This window comes from Maylandia zebra, linkage group LG18 (assembly GCF_041146795.1).
Source record: "Maylandia zebra isolate NMK-2024a linkage group LG18, Mzebra_GT3a, whole genome shotgun sequence".
NCBI lineage: Eukaryota > Metazoa > Chordata > Actinopteri > Cichliformes > Cichlidae > Maylandia > Maylandia zebra.
Window position 1 is genome coordinate 31636410 of NC_135184.1, and position 15103 is coordinate 31651512.

Here is a 15103-nt window from a genome sequence, read left to right on the forward strand (position 1 = left end):
GAAGAGTTATGACCTCTAAAATTAAGAACACTTTGCATGTAGAGCTCTTAATTTATGTTGGGCTAAAACTTTTTGCAAAATGAATCAATCAATACAAAAATGAAATTAAACGTTCACATCTGTGTGTATTTCCTTATATCTCTGTCTCTTTATCATAGAGACAGAGTTGAAACACAATATGAATAATTTTACAATAACAATAATAATAATATAACAACAATAACCAAGAAATAAAGTCCAGCATCAGGAAAACTCCCGCTGCTCTTCCACCAGAAATCATTTTGTCTATTAAAACTGTGTAGAGGAAAGGGGAAGGCAACGTTATTTGTAAGACCCAAGAGATGTACATGCAAGTACAACAAATACCCATTTTATATACTATTGTGCTATTGATCTGCTGAACGGACCAAGATTTTTCTTCTCTGTTCAGAAACAGCTGATGACGAGTTACAGTAACATAGAACATACACACATGTATTACATGTGACACACTATTAGGGAGGTCATGCTCCTTGATCAATTAAATATGACTTACTGCAAATTTTAGCATAGCAACACAATTATACTACTCATATTGCTGAGTGAAGACCCCACAAACACAACACATGAAAGTTGCAGTGAACCATTCATATGCTTGCTTGAACTGCAGAAAGATAACGGAAGCTAAAAGAAGAATCATATTACAGATGCTCTTTAGTAAAATAGAGGAGTTATAATTTTGTTAATATTAATTTGGTACAAAACTTACAGCCCTTTGATTCCCTTTTTTCATGAAACATGAACTTGGGTTGGATTGCATTGCATCTGAACACATCTATTGTTGGTAAAGAAAAGTAAAGAATGCAGAGTGACCAGGGTTAGACTAAGGGTGTCGATCTAATTGAGAACAGTGGTGAGTGATAATAAAGGGACTTCACAGCTGCGACCTTGGCCTTGTCTTGCCTCTCTGTAGACAACAGCTGCTCTTTATTCTTCCTCTTGAAATGTATTTTACACCCTATTGCTTTACAGACTATTGTTGAACTTTAGATGTCAAGATGCTTAAAGTGACACAAATCCTAGCCTACTGTATTCATATGTTGAACAGACGACAGAGTGCAAAAGCCTATGACATGGTGGCTCTACCTTCTAATTAACAAATATCCTTTTTTTTTTCATCCCGAAAAAAAAATCGGCCTAATTATTGTTCCCTAAAATAGAAACCCTGGTTAAAATATCTGAATCTCTATCTCATGGTGTTTTGGCTTACCATTTGTTTTAAACCTACTTACAAATAATTAATTAGATACTGATACTTAGAATTAGACAGACGATGATAGATAGATAGATAGATAGATAGATAGACAGACAGACAGACAGACAGACAGACAGACTACCATCTGCCCTAGCCTCCCCCACCTCCTCCTTCACCCTTCTTTGTCATGCCCATGTGGGTGCATTACTCTGTTGCTCACAAGGTGAGAGCAGCAAATAGCTGCTCCAGGCTCTACCCAATTTGGAGAATGCTTTTTGTGATAGACAACCTGGATGCCATTTCTCTGATATTCATTCCCATATTTGGTTGACCTACAACCTTTATTAATGGAGAGGTAGCCTGGTCAGCCACTGGATCAGTCATTTCTCTTAAGGTTGACAGTCAGAGGTAAGAGAACACCCACGCAGGTATAAAAGTTTTAATTATATTAAAATTTCTGCTGCTAGCTATATTTTGTAATAGGTTAGCAATTGATTTGAGTGACAGGACTCCTGTTTCTGTGAACCTTGCTGTCAAATGTCTAATGAATTTGTGATGTTATATGTGATCTTTGGTTCCTTTCTGTGTGCTTCATATGAATAGCACAAATCGTTACTTCCTGTGGAGTGAAACGCCTAAGGTAAAATTTAAAGCTACACTTCTTGAATTTCTGAATCAGTTAACTTAAATGCATTTTTCTATTGGTGCATGTGTGTGTCAGAAAAGAATGGGCATTTTTGTTGCAATTATGTCTGTTTGGGGTTGCTGGTCTTAAATACCCAAACACCTCAAACACCTTTAGTAGTTGTGTCTCATGCAAAGACCTGCTGCATAACACGTTAATTTGAGCCTTCTGCATACTAAAAGTTACCGGAAATGCTTGATATACAAGAATATAAATATTTTTTGTTGTTTTTAGAAATTCTTTTACTGTCTCTGTTACTAAACCTGCTTTGTGTGCATTTTTCCTGGGTCTTACATGAATTTGGTTAATATATGCTTATGCTTATTTACATTTAATAGACATTTTTTTAAAGGTTGAAAAATGGGGGATGCTGCCATGAAAGAGTTTGGGGCGGCGGCTCCTTACCTGAGAAAGTCAGATAAGGAGCGTCTGGAGGCCCAGACTCGCCCATTTGACATGAAAAAACAGTGTTTCGTTCCTGACCCTGAAGTTGAGTACGTTAAAGCAACAATCACTAGCCGCGATGGCGACAAAGTCACCGTCGACACTGAATTTGGAAAGGTATATTCATCATATCAGTTCCATTCAAATGTATTTTAGTTTTTAGCTTTGTGCAATACCTGGTACTTCTTTTTGCAGACCGTCACAGTGAAGGAGTGCGATGTGCACCCTCAGAACCCGCCTAAGTTTGATAAAATTGAAGACATGGCGATGTTCACCTTCCTCCATGAACCAGCTGTGCTGTTTAACCTCAAAGAGCGTTACGCAGCGTGGATGATCTACGTGAGTTACCAAACTTGAAAGTTATCTTTAGTGAAATAACATTTTCGCATCTGAAACAAAATTTAATATCCCTCTCTTTACATGACAGACCTACTCTGGGTTGTTCTGTGTGACTGTCAATCCCTACAAGTGGCTGCCAGTCTACAATCAGGAGGTGGTCGTTGCCTACAGAGGAAAGAAGAGGACTGAAGCTCCTCCTCATATCTTCTCCATCTCTGACAATGCCTACCAGTACATGCTGGCAGGTACAAATATCCCTTTTAGCATTCATCTTGATTGACATTTTGTTTGGACATCGTCGCATTTTCCCTGATTTTCTGATATTCTCTTGCTGACAGACAGAGAAAACCAGTCAATCCTTATCACGTAAGTAACTTTACCAACAAGGGTCTTTTTTCAGCAGTTAAGAGTTATACTTCTTGGTCTTGAAATGTATGTCTTTTTCTACTCAGTGGAGAATCTGGAGCTGGAAAGACTGTCAACACCAAGCGTGTCATTCAGTACTTTGCCAGCATTGCTGCTGTCCCAAGTGGGAAGAAAGATTTAGCTGCAGAGAAGAAGGTTCTTACGAGACAAGATTTTCTTAATGTTCGACAAACAAAATATAGTCATAATATTGCTGTTTTTCAAGGTTCTTTTTTGTTTAACTAAATCAGGGAACCCTTGAAGATCAAATCATCCAGGCTAACCCCGCTCTAGAGGCCTTTGGCAATGCCAAAACCATCAGGAATGACAACTCCTCCAGATTTGTGAGTGTCTGTATCTGGCTGATGTCAGACTACTTGTTTACATTCATAAATGAAGTTACTTCTTATTCCAAAAATACAAGTGAACACACATTTTCCTCCCAGGGTAAATTCATCCGTATTCATTTTGACAACCGAGGAAAGCTGGCCTCGGCTGACATCGAGACCTGTAAGTAAAATTAAGATAATCCATGTATCCATTTTCTGAGCCATTTTTGTTTGGTTGGAGGCCTCTGGAAATATGAACCAAGAGTGCTTTAACCATGCAAAGCCTGTTTAAAACTGGAGTATTATTTCATAATTAAACATTTGAAAAACTCTATTAAATTTGTTACTGTGTGTCACACTTTCATACCATTTATAATAACTCATTCAGACCTTTTGGAAAAGTCTCGTGTGACCTTCCAGCTCAAAGCTGAGAGGGACTACCACATTTTCTACCAGATCCTGTCTCAGATAAAGCCTGAACTTCTAGGTAAGGATGAGTACAGGACAGGTGTTTGATTTGTACTCAATCATACATTTCATAGTGAAATAAACATTTTCTATTTAATTTTAGAGATGCTGCTCATCACCAACAACCCTTATGACTACGCCTTCATCTCCCAAGGAGAGACAACAGTAGCCTCTATCAATGATTCTGAAGAGCTGATGGCCACTGATGTGAGTTGAATCTCAGATTCACTGCAGCAATTTTAGTCGAAAATTCATTTAATAAAACAAAAAAGAAAATAGTAAAATTAATGTTTTTGATTTTTGTCAGGAAGCCTTTGATGTTCTGGGCTTCACTCAAGAAGAGAAGAACAGTATTTACAAGCTTACTGGTGCAATCATGCACTATGGCAACATGAAGTTTAAACAGAAGCAGAGAGAAGAGCAGGCAGAGGCCGATGGTACTGAAGGTGAATATAATTATAACATAATAGATTATATTCAAATAACTAGGCACTCTGACGCCTGACTAATGCCAGACCTGATGAATCAAGGAATCACTTAAATAGAAGCTAAATGGAACCTAACAAAGTGAAGGATACAACAATGTAAAAAAACCCCTCTACAACAGACGACATCTATCAGTCTGCAAAGGGTTAAAAATCAATTTCTTAGGCTTTGGAACTGCAAGAAGCCATGGTGAGAGCCACTATCCACCAGAAAAACAGACAGCTCTGGGGGAGAACAGTTAAAGTACAATTTAAAGTAAAAAAAATACTGAATGTGAATGGATGATGTTATTTTTGTCAGAACATCTTAAACTGTGCAAAATAAAATATGCAAAAAATGTATCACTGTCACTATTTCTCAGATGCTGACAAAGTTGCATATCTGATGGGCCTGAACTCTGCTGACCTCATCAAAGGTCTCTGTCACCCAAGAGTCAAAGTAGGAAACGAGTGGGTCACCAAAGGACAGAATGTCGCCCAGGTACAGAGTTACAGGGAATTTTGTCAGGCTTTGATTTAATGAAAACGCACCATTTATTTTGAATCACATATTTCCGTTCTAAGGTGTACTACGCTATCGGTGCACTGGCTAAGTCAGTATATGAGAAGATGTTTCTGTGGATGGTGGTGAGAATCAACCAGTCCCTGGACACCAAACAGCCCCGCCAGTATTTTATTGGGGTGCTTGACATTGCTGGATTTGAGATCTTTGATGTGAGTTTGGAAAAATAAGTTCTTATAATCTTATAAATGGTTGTCCCTAATGTAAGGATGCATTTTAAATCATGAACATACTGTGGTCCATTTCATTTCAGTTCAACACCTTTGAGCAGATGTGCATCAACTTCACCAATGAAAAACTGCAACAGTTTTTCAACCACCACATGTTTGTACTGGAGCAGGAAGAGTACAAGAAAGAGGGCATCGATTGGGAGTTCATTGATTTTGGTATGGATCTGCAGGCCTGTATCGACCTGATTGAAAAGGTGTGACACTGGACTATATAAAAAATTTCTATTTTTATCCCACTGTTTGTGCATGTTATTCTTAAAACTAAAATGTATGTTAACATTTTTGTCATGAAAATTGTTTTTCTTCATTATATTTATCTTAGCCCATGGGTATCATGTCCATCCTTGAAGAGGAGTGCATGTTCCCCAAAGCCAGTGATGCCACCTTTAAAGCTAAGCTCTATGACAACCACCTGGGAAAATCTAACAATTTCCAGAAGCCCAGAGTTGTCAAAGGAAAACCAGAGGCTCACTTTTCCCTTGTGCACTACGCTGGAACTGTTGATTACAATATCAACAACTGGTTGGTGAAGAACAAGGATCCTCTGAATGAGACTGTTGTTGGTCTTTTCCAGAAGTCTAACCTTAAGCTTTTAGGCTTGCTTTTTGCCGGATATGCAGGAGCTGATTCAGGTATTTTGACATCCCATAGTGAAAATTAGAAGTCAATAATAATTTACAACAACAACAACAGTATTGTAATCAATTTTTCTACAGATTTGAAATGCCTTAAAAATCTGTTGTGATCTGTTGGTTCTCTCAATAAAGTTCGACATTAATTTTTTTTTTAGCTCAGGAAGGTGGGAAGGGCAAAGGTGGAACCAAGAAGAAAGGTTCTTCCTTCCAAACTGTATCAGCTTTGCACAGGGTGAGATATGTTTTTATTTTTTAATGTAAAGGAGAGATTGTACTGAGTTATACATCATGACTTCAGCAAGAATTTCTCATTAGTTTGATAGAGGTTCAAAACTTTGTTCTGATTTGCCCAGTTTTGAAGTTATAGACACTGAAATTAACCAGGCGACACAAACCCTTTATGAGCTGCATTAGAAAGGTCAACAATCTGACTAAAATTGACTATGGCAACTACTTTGTAAACACCCAAAAGGAAACTTACGTACTTACTGTAACTACTTACTGTGTCAAAAGCAATAGCAACAATTTACATATGAAAAACTTTCAGGAGAACCTGAACAAGCTGATGACCAACTTGAGGTCAACTCACCCTCACTTTGTACGCTGCATCATCCCCAACGAGACCAAGACTCCAGGGGCCATGGAGAACCCTCTGGTGATGCACCAGCTGCGCTGTAACGGTGTGCTGGAAGGCATCAGGATCTGCAGAAAGGGTTTCCCCAACAGGATCCTCTATGGAGATTTCAAGCAGAGGTTTAAGTTCTCTTAAAACAAATGCATATTAGTATCAATCCATCCATATTAGTAAGTACTTGAAAAGAAACAACTCTTTCATCTGTTGTTTTTCTAACAAAGGTACCGTATTTTGAACCCTAACGCCATTCCCGAGGGACAGTTCATTGACAACAAGAAGGCTGCTGAAAAACTTTTGGGTTCTTTAGATTTAGACCACAACCAGTACAAACTGGGACACACCAAGGTCAGTATTTGCATACTTATAGAACACTTTGAACAGAAACAAGCTGTTACTGACTCTGCTATGTGTTGCTGTAAAAGGTGTTTTTCAAGGCTGGGCTGTTGGGCCAGCTAGAGGAGATGAGAGATGACAGATTAGCCTTAATCATCACTGGCATCCAAGCTCGATCAAGAGGCCTTCTGGCAAGAGTTGAATTCCAGAAGATTGTTGAACGCAGGTAACTTATCAAAGCTTGGTCAAATTCTGTTAGCCAACTCAGTTTATGTTGTGCAGCACAATGTCAAAACAGATTTGCATCATTAAAATTTATCATCTGTCCAGTATACAAGACATATTTTCCACTGAACCATATTTTATCACCGAACAAAATATCAAAATGCAATATGTTCATGGACTTATGGACACAAAATACGGCAACTGTCATTAGATACATGCATAGGAGAATGTTGTGAGGGTTTGGTTAAATATATTAAAAACATATTTTTAATGAAGGATTAACGGTGGGTGGAGTTTTACAAACACTGATTATCTGTTGTCTGCAGGGATGCTCTTCTTGTGATCCAGTGGAACATCCGTGCCTTCATGGGGGTCAAAAATTGGCCCTGGATGAAGATGTTCTTCAAGATCAAACCTCTGCTGAAGTCAGCAGAGACTGAGAAAGAGATGGCCAACATGAAGGAAGAGTTTGCCAAACTGAAAGAGGCTTATGCAAAATCAGAAGCCCGCAGGAAAGAACTCGAAGAGAAAATGGTCACTCTTCTCCAAGAAAAGAACGACCTGCAGCTCCAAGTTCAGGCTGTATGTTAAAGGATAGTTTCTTACAGTATGACAACAAATATCAACATCACATGTATTGTGTGTGTTTGTCGGCTTAATGCGTATGTCATACTTTTTGTCTTCAGGAGCAAGACAATCTATGTGATGCTGAAGAAAGATGTGAGGGGCTGATCAAGAGCAAAATTCAGCTGGAGGCCAAAATCAAAGAGCTGACAGAGAGACTGGAGGATGAGGAGGAGATGAATGCAGAACTGACTGCTAAGAAGAGGAAGCTGGAGGACGAGTGCTCCGAGCTGAAGAAAGACATCGATGACTTAGAGTTAACTCTAGCTAAAGTGGAGAAGGAGAAGCATGCCACTGAGAACAAGGTACAACAAACCTATTAATGACTGTCATTGTGAAATTAATCTGTTACTAAACTGAACCTCTATTCTGGCTATAGGTAAAAAACTTGACTGAGGAAATGGCTGCATTGGATGAAATCATTGCCAAGCTGACCAAGGAAAAGAAAGCTTTACAGGAAGCTCATCAGCAAACTCTGGACGACCTGCAGAGTGAGGAAGACAAAGTCAACTCTCTAACTAAGGCCAAGACTAAGCTGGAGCAGCAAGTGGATGATGTAAGAACATAGACTGACTTTGGTAGTTAATGAATAATAATTTTAATATATCAGTACCATTGTAATAATATTTATTTTCCCCCACAGCTTGAGGGGTCTTTAGAACAAGAAAAGAAAGTCCGTATGGACCTTGAGCGAGCAAAGAGGAAGCTTGAAGGAGACCTCAAGTTAGCTCAAGAAAGTATCATGGACCTAGAAAATGATAAGCAGCAGCTCGAAGAGAGGCTGAAAAAGTAAGATGAGATGGGCAGGTTTACAATGAAGCAATAAAAACACACTTTCGATTGTGCCTCAAGTGAAACCTTTTTATTTTATATCCAAAGGAAAGATTTTGAAATCAGTCAGCTGAATGGTAAAGTTGAGGATGAGCAGGTGATGAGTGCCCAGCTCCAGAAAAAACTGAAGGAGTTGCAGGTAACGAATCAAACAAGACCCATGAAAAAGAAAAAGAAAAACATATGGTTTGGAGGAGTAAAATTAAATGTCAAGGTTTGCTTTTGACTCCGATCTAGGCTCGTATTGAGGAGCTGGAGGAAGAGCTCGAAGCAGAGAGAGCTGCTCGAGCCAAGGTGGAGAAGCAGAGAGCTGACCTGGCCAGAGAGCTGGAGGAGATCAGTGAGAGGTTGGAGGAGGCTGGAGGAGCCACAGCTGCCCAGATTGAGATGAACAAGAAGAGGGAGGCCGAGTTCCAGAAACTGCGCAGAGACCTCGAAGAGGCCACTCTGCACCACGAAGCCACTACTGCCACACTCAGGAAGAAACAAGCCGACAGTGTTGCTGAGCTGGGAGAGCAGATTGACAACCTGCAGAGAGTCAAGCAGAAACTGGAGAAGGAGAAGAGTGAGCTCAGACTGGAGCTGGATGATGTGGTCTCCAATATGGAACAAATTGTCAAGGCAAAGGTAAGTTACTTTCAGGTATTAGGGATTGTTCTCATTGCCAAATCAAACATTAATTTTATAATTGTGTACATTATTGGCCATCTACTGCTTTTTGTTCACAGAACAACTTGGAGAAAATGTGCAGGTCTCTGGAAGACCAGATGAATGAATATAAAACAAAATCAGAAGAGGGACAGCGTGCCATCAATGACTTCACCATGCAGAAAGCAAAGCTTCAAACTGAGAACGGTATGCATTAGACCTGAACAGCATATTTTAGTTGTGCCAGTGTGCGGTACTGAATTGAATGTTATGCTTAAATAAGGTGAACTTTTGAGGCAGCTTGAGGAAAAGGATTCTCTGGTGTCTCAACTCACGAGAGGAAAACAGTCGTACACTCAGCAAATTGAAGACCTGAAAAGACAACTGGAGGAAGAAGTCAAGGTAGCAAATAATCATCAGTGTAACCTCATTAGGTAGAGACCATTGGTACACCCAGTTAATAAAGATACACTTTCTTTTAGGCCAAGAACGCATTAGCCCATGCAGTGCAGTCTTCTCGCCATGACTGTGACCTGCTCAGGGAGCAGTATGAGGAGGAGCAGGAGGCTAAAGCTGAACTGCAACGTAGCATGTCCAAGGCCAACTCTGAGGTGGCTCAGTGGAGAACCAAGTATGAAACTGATGCCATCCAGAGGACCGAAGAACTAGAAGAGGCCAAGTAAGCCAAATACACTAAGTCCACTAACTCAGCAAAGGTAAAGAGCGTTTAACCACAAATACATATTTTCATCACCTAGAAAGAAGCTGGCTCAGCGTCTGCAGGAGGCTGAGGAGGCTGTTGAAGCAGTGAATGCTAAATGTTCCTCTCTGGAGAAGACCAAACACAGGCTGCAGAATGAGATTGAAGATCTCATGGTGGATGTAGAGAGGTCTAATGCTGCTGCCGCTGCTCTGGACAAGAAACAAAGAAACTTTGACAAGGTTTTCATCCGGCACTTATTATTTCACTGAAGCAGAAGGTCAATCTTTTATCTAAAATGAAAACTTTCTTGTAGGTCTTGGCAGAGTGGAAACAGAAGTACGAGGAGTCTCAAACAGAGCTGGAGAGCTCTCAGAAAGATGCCAGGTCTCTGAGCACTGAGCTCTTCAAACTGAAGAACTCCTATGAAGAATCTCTTGAACATTTGGAGACCATGAAGAGAGAGAACAAGAACTTACAAGGTGACATAATTACCCATTAAAATCATACATGAACAGTTTGTTCACAGTATAACGGCATTTATTTTTTACAATATGCCCTCAGAGGAAATATCTGACCTCACTGAACAAATTAGCGAAGGTGGAAAGAATATTCATGAGCTTGAGAAGATTCGAAAGCAGTTGGAACAAGAGAAGTCTGAGATACAGACAGCTCTGGAGGAAGCAGAGGTAAGCTGCTGCATACTGGCCTTTTTCAAATTTGAAAGATTTTAGGTTGTGAGGATTAATTCATTACAAGTTATGTAGTCATTGTGTCTAATTTCTATTTGTGACAGGCCACACTGGAGCATGAGGAAGGGAAGATTCTCAGAGCCCAACTTGAGTTTAACCAAGTAAAGGCTGACATTGAGCGCAAGCTATCTGAGAAAGATGAAGAAATGGAGCAATCGAAAAGAAACCACCAGCGAACTGTGGATACTCTTCAAAGCTCTCTGGAGGCTGAGACTCGCAGCAGGAACGAGGCCCTGCGTCTGAAAAAGAAGATGGAGGGAGACCTCAATGAGATGGAGATCCAGCTAAGCCAGGCTAACAGGCAGGCAGCTGAGGCCCAGAAACAACTTAAGGCCGTCCATGCCCATCTGAAGGTCTGAATAAACAAGCAGTTCTACTTCTTTGAAACAAAAATCAAAACCAAAGTGAAACATCAGTTAAAATTTTGGGGGTTTTTATCTTCAAGGACACTCAACTTCAGCTGGACGACTCTCTGCGAGCCAGTGATGATATGAAGGAAAACATTGTCATTGTTGAGCGACGCAACAACCTTCTTCAGGCTGAAGTGGAGGAGCTGAGAGCAGCTCTGGATCAAACGGAGAGAAGCCGCAAACTTGCAGAGCAAGAGCTGCTGGATGTCAGTGAGAGAGTGCAGCTACTGCACTCACAGGTAAGACTGGAGAAGACTTGATACAGAAACTATCTATTGAAAATATACTCAGGAATTTAAAAAATCATATTTTTCATCTGAACACCAGAACACCAGCCTGATAAACCAAAAGAAGAAGCTGGAGGCTGATACATCCCAGCTTCAAACTGAAGTGGAGGAGTCAGTGCAGGAGTGCAGGAATGCAGAGGAGAAGGCCAAGAAGGCCATCACTGATGCTGCCATGATGGCAGAGGAGCTGAAGAAAGAGCAGGACACCAGCGCTCATCTGGAGCGAATGAAGAAGAACATGGAGCAAACCATCAAAGACCTGCAGCACCGCCTGGATGAAGCTGAGCAGATCGCCATGAAGGGAGGCAAGAAGCAGATTCAGAAGCTCGAGGCCAGGGTAAGTCAAAATCGTGTTAATGAAGTCAAATCGATATAATAAATTACCAAATCATCAAACAAGGAAAATATTTAGTATGTTATAAGTAATCTTTTTGTTCAACAGATCAGAGAATTGGAGAGTGAAGTTGAAGTTGAACAAAGGAAATCAAGTGATGCCGTCAAGGGAATACGAAAATATGAGAGACGGATTAAAGAGCTGACGTATCAGGTATTTTTGAGTCACCTTAGAGAATGAGGGAAGAAACAGTAAAAATTAAATTCATATTTACTTTGACTCAGAGAAATACAATTTTTTTCTTGTTTGCTTCCAGACAGAAGAGGATCGTAAGAATCTTACCCGTCTGCAAGATCTGGTGGACAAGTTGCAGCTAAAGGTGAAATCCTACAAGAAAGCTGCTGAGGAAGCTGTAAGTAGTCTTTGCATTTACATTTTACACACTAAAAAAGCATTGCACCTGTTCATCATTTCTACTCGCCTATTAATCATATAGAAATATAGAAAATATACAGCAGGTCATCTTAAGGATATTGTGCTTCTGTTCTACAGGAGGAACAGGCCAACAGTAATCTTACCAAGTTCCGCAAACTTCAACATGAGCTCGATGAAGCTGAGGAAAGAGCTGACATTGCCGAGTCCCAGGTCAACAAACTACGTGTCAAAAGCCGTGACGCAGGGTCAAAGGTCAGTATCTGTATAATGACACATCGCATGTATCTGTTTTAGGAATTTTATAAAGATTTCATTTACCATCAGAATCCACAGATGCATTTTACAGTTTGCATATAACTGCATATTTAAAAGTTAATTTTACAAATATGTCCAAAATTGAATCTACAACACTTGAAAGTTTTCAGTTTTGTCACATTAAAGTGAACCATTAATATGTCCAATAATACTTAACAATATTTCATTCTCTCTTGTTTGTGTCTCTGTTTCCAGAAAGGTCATGATGAGGAGTAAAACACATGGTCTGAATCCCTGTTTCTGAGACATCGGATGTATTAGTAACGGTGTCTCCCTATGCATGTTGGTTGGTCAGTAGAATAAAATGAATCGGCATCTGAAACTGTGTCTTGACTTTTTTTTGTTGCTTATTAGTGGCAGTCCTATTAATTAATATTACATATAAGAAATATAACTAAAAAATTAAACTGTAAAATGTAAGTACAGCTTGAATATAACATGATACTGCATACACTTTTCTCAAATAATTTGGAATCAAGAAAATGTATCACACGTGTGAAAATGGCTATTAAATGGTTATTAAAAAAGCAGAGTGGATATCATGTGAGACAATCTACAGACTCGAAGATTGATTTAGAGTTTTTGATCACAGAACAAAAAATACATTATGACCCAGCTGTATTCTAAGGAGCTTGGAAAGAAAAGTGTCTGGACTTCTTTAAGTTTCATCTGACAAGCTTCTTCAGTTCTAAGAGCAAATGGTGGAGAGTCCCATATTCTAAGCCTTATGGGAGTGTCACCAAGAGGGTCGTGGACCCCCTATTGATCCTCTACCTAATCAGGATGGGCCAGGATGTGAGTGGGCGTTAAGGCGTCTGGGAAGGGATCTCAAAACTGGATTATAGCTGGCAGACACCGTCTCTGTTCAAGGATGTTCGTTCACAGTGGACTTCTTTCACTCCTCTTTCAAACCATCTGTCCTCTCTGTCCAAAATGTGAAACTAGTTGTATCTTTCATATATAAGTTAATTAATAAATAATCATTAATTTCTTAATGGAGGAGTGAAAACAGTTGATAAAAAAGGTTATATGAAAAAAAGAAAAGAAAAAAGTTATATAATTACATCAAACTTCCTCACTAGTCGAAATAGGCAGCTTCATGTTAAACAGCTTTATGGGGTGTTTGTTTGTGTGTCAGTGTTTCTCATGATAGATTGGCTAAAGTCTGGCTGGACCTATGCTGTCTTTTGAATACATTGTTTCTAGACAATGGATGGTGGCTGAGTTTTCCCACCTAATTAACTAGTGAAAACATTGTTTTATGTAAGAGGTGCTACACCACCCATCCAGGAAAGAGATATATAGAATTGATACATTCTTTGAAATGTATATTGGTTGTGCATGTTTTGGATTTTTTTTTTTTTGCATGTTTTGTGTCCTAATGATGTAAAATACAGTAGTAAAAACACTGATGACAATAATACAGTTTTATCATGGTCAAATACTAAAGGATAATCATCAGAGAAAATTAATACAGAAAATACTGGGTAAATACACAAAGTGACTATGGCACCTAGCTCATGGGAAGATTGACAAAATATCTTGATGATCAGAACATGGCTTATCATGGATACAGGCAAAGCTAGGGCAGACAGTATGGTAGCAGAGCACAATGCACAAAGTGTTTCTTCACTCAGCAGTCACACACTGATGAACTTCTCATCATGCCCTGTGCATCCAAACACTATAAAGTTTAGCTCCCTGCTCCTCTGAACAGCAAATGAAACAGCCAAGATATTTTTGAATTCATCGTGTAACTATAAGCACAATACACACAATTACGTCAGTTGATTCTGATCATCTGATAACTTGCGCCCTTTTTCATGGATTAATTGATTAATCTGAAATTTCCATATCCATTTTCATGTGTGACAGCATGCCTGTTTACAAAAAGTTTGGTAACTACACTATAGTTAGAAACACGAATGAACCTAAGCAACTTAAAATTCACTATTTTCATTGAAAAAACAAAATTAAAATGTTATCTTTCAATTAGTAGTTGTAGACATAGAGGTTCCCTACAATACCCCACAGCGCCACAGCACCCTCAGCACTTCCAGCAGATTTCTAATTAGCTTAAGCTCTTTATTGCAAAGAGACCATGTTATTTAGAATTTGTCCTACTTACAAGGGTAACTTATAATAATGACCACTGATATAGACAGTAGTCTGGCCTTTTAGCCACTGCGTAATTCAACCATATAATCAAGACTTTCTCATATGCACATATCTACATTGGTATAGTTAAGTGTCTGATTTGTGACCTCTTATAAAAATCCAAACAGCAATTCTCCCAAGAACTCACCTTACGTAGTGACATGCAATTCCCGAGTTTGTCTCATTCCTCTGGTTTTCCCATTAAAAGAAAACCTTTGAAGGAAGGAAAGGGTAAGAAAATTTCATGCAAATTCATGCAACATTCTGACAAAAAATACACATTATCAAGAAATTCCTGCTTCTTGGATGCAAAATATAAAGAAACGAGGCGTAGTTCAAAAACTTTTCCACATTACTGTGTATAAAGAAAACCTTGGATTTACAACAGATATTAGAACAACAGTAATGCTAATCTGCTAAACAGAATAGAATAGAAATAGAAAAATGTATATGGTATTTATATTTATAGGCATTAACTGTACAGTAAATATAAAACAAATACATTATATAAAGATTGATGAAGTTCAACCATACCTTGCAAAGTTCATCTGTTCAACAGAAATTCAGTCTTCAGCAACAGACATATTTTTTAATGTACAGAA

The 15103-nt window shown here is 39.1% G+C and overlaps 1 protein-coding gene across 1 annotated transcript; it reads left to right on the forward strand.

Moving 5' to 3' along the window:
• The first annotated feature begins 1499 nt into the window (after positions 1-1499).
• On the forward strand, positions 1500-12666 carry LOC105941235 (myosin-7). The gene is made up of 39 exons (XM_024806036.2): positions 1500-1642; positions 1838-1874; positions 2258-2480; positions 2559-2702; positions 2791-2947; positions 3041-3068; positions 3155-3263; positions 3359-3451; positions 3554-3617; positions 3825-3923; positions 4008-4111; positions 4212-4350; positions 4752-4870; positions 4954-5103; positions 5205-5375; positions 5504-5813; positions 5972-6048; positions 6364-6569; positions 6672-6795; positions 6873-7009; positions 7335-7590; positions 7695-7937; positions 8012-8188; positions 8276-8421; positions 8512-8602; positions 8701-9090; positions 9192-9318; positions 9395-9513; positions 9594-9790; positions 9870-10053; positions 10128-10293; positions 10376-10500; positions 10608-10916; positions 11009-11212; positions 11301-11597; positions 11703-11807; positions 11911-12006; positions 12147-12281; positions 12540-12666. The coding sequence occupies exons 3-39, from the start codon at positions 2280-2282 to the stop codon at positions 12558-12560; spliced, it is 5820 nt and encodes a 1939-aa protein (XP_024661804.1). The 5' UTR covers positions 1500-1642; positions 1838-1874; positions 2258-2279; the 3' UTR covers positions 12561-12666.
• The last annotated feature ends 2437 nt before the right edge of the window (positions 12667-15103 follow it).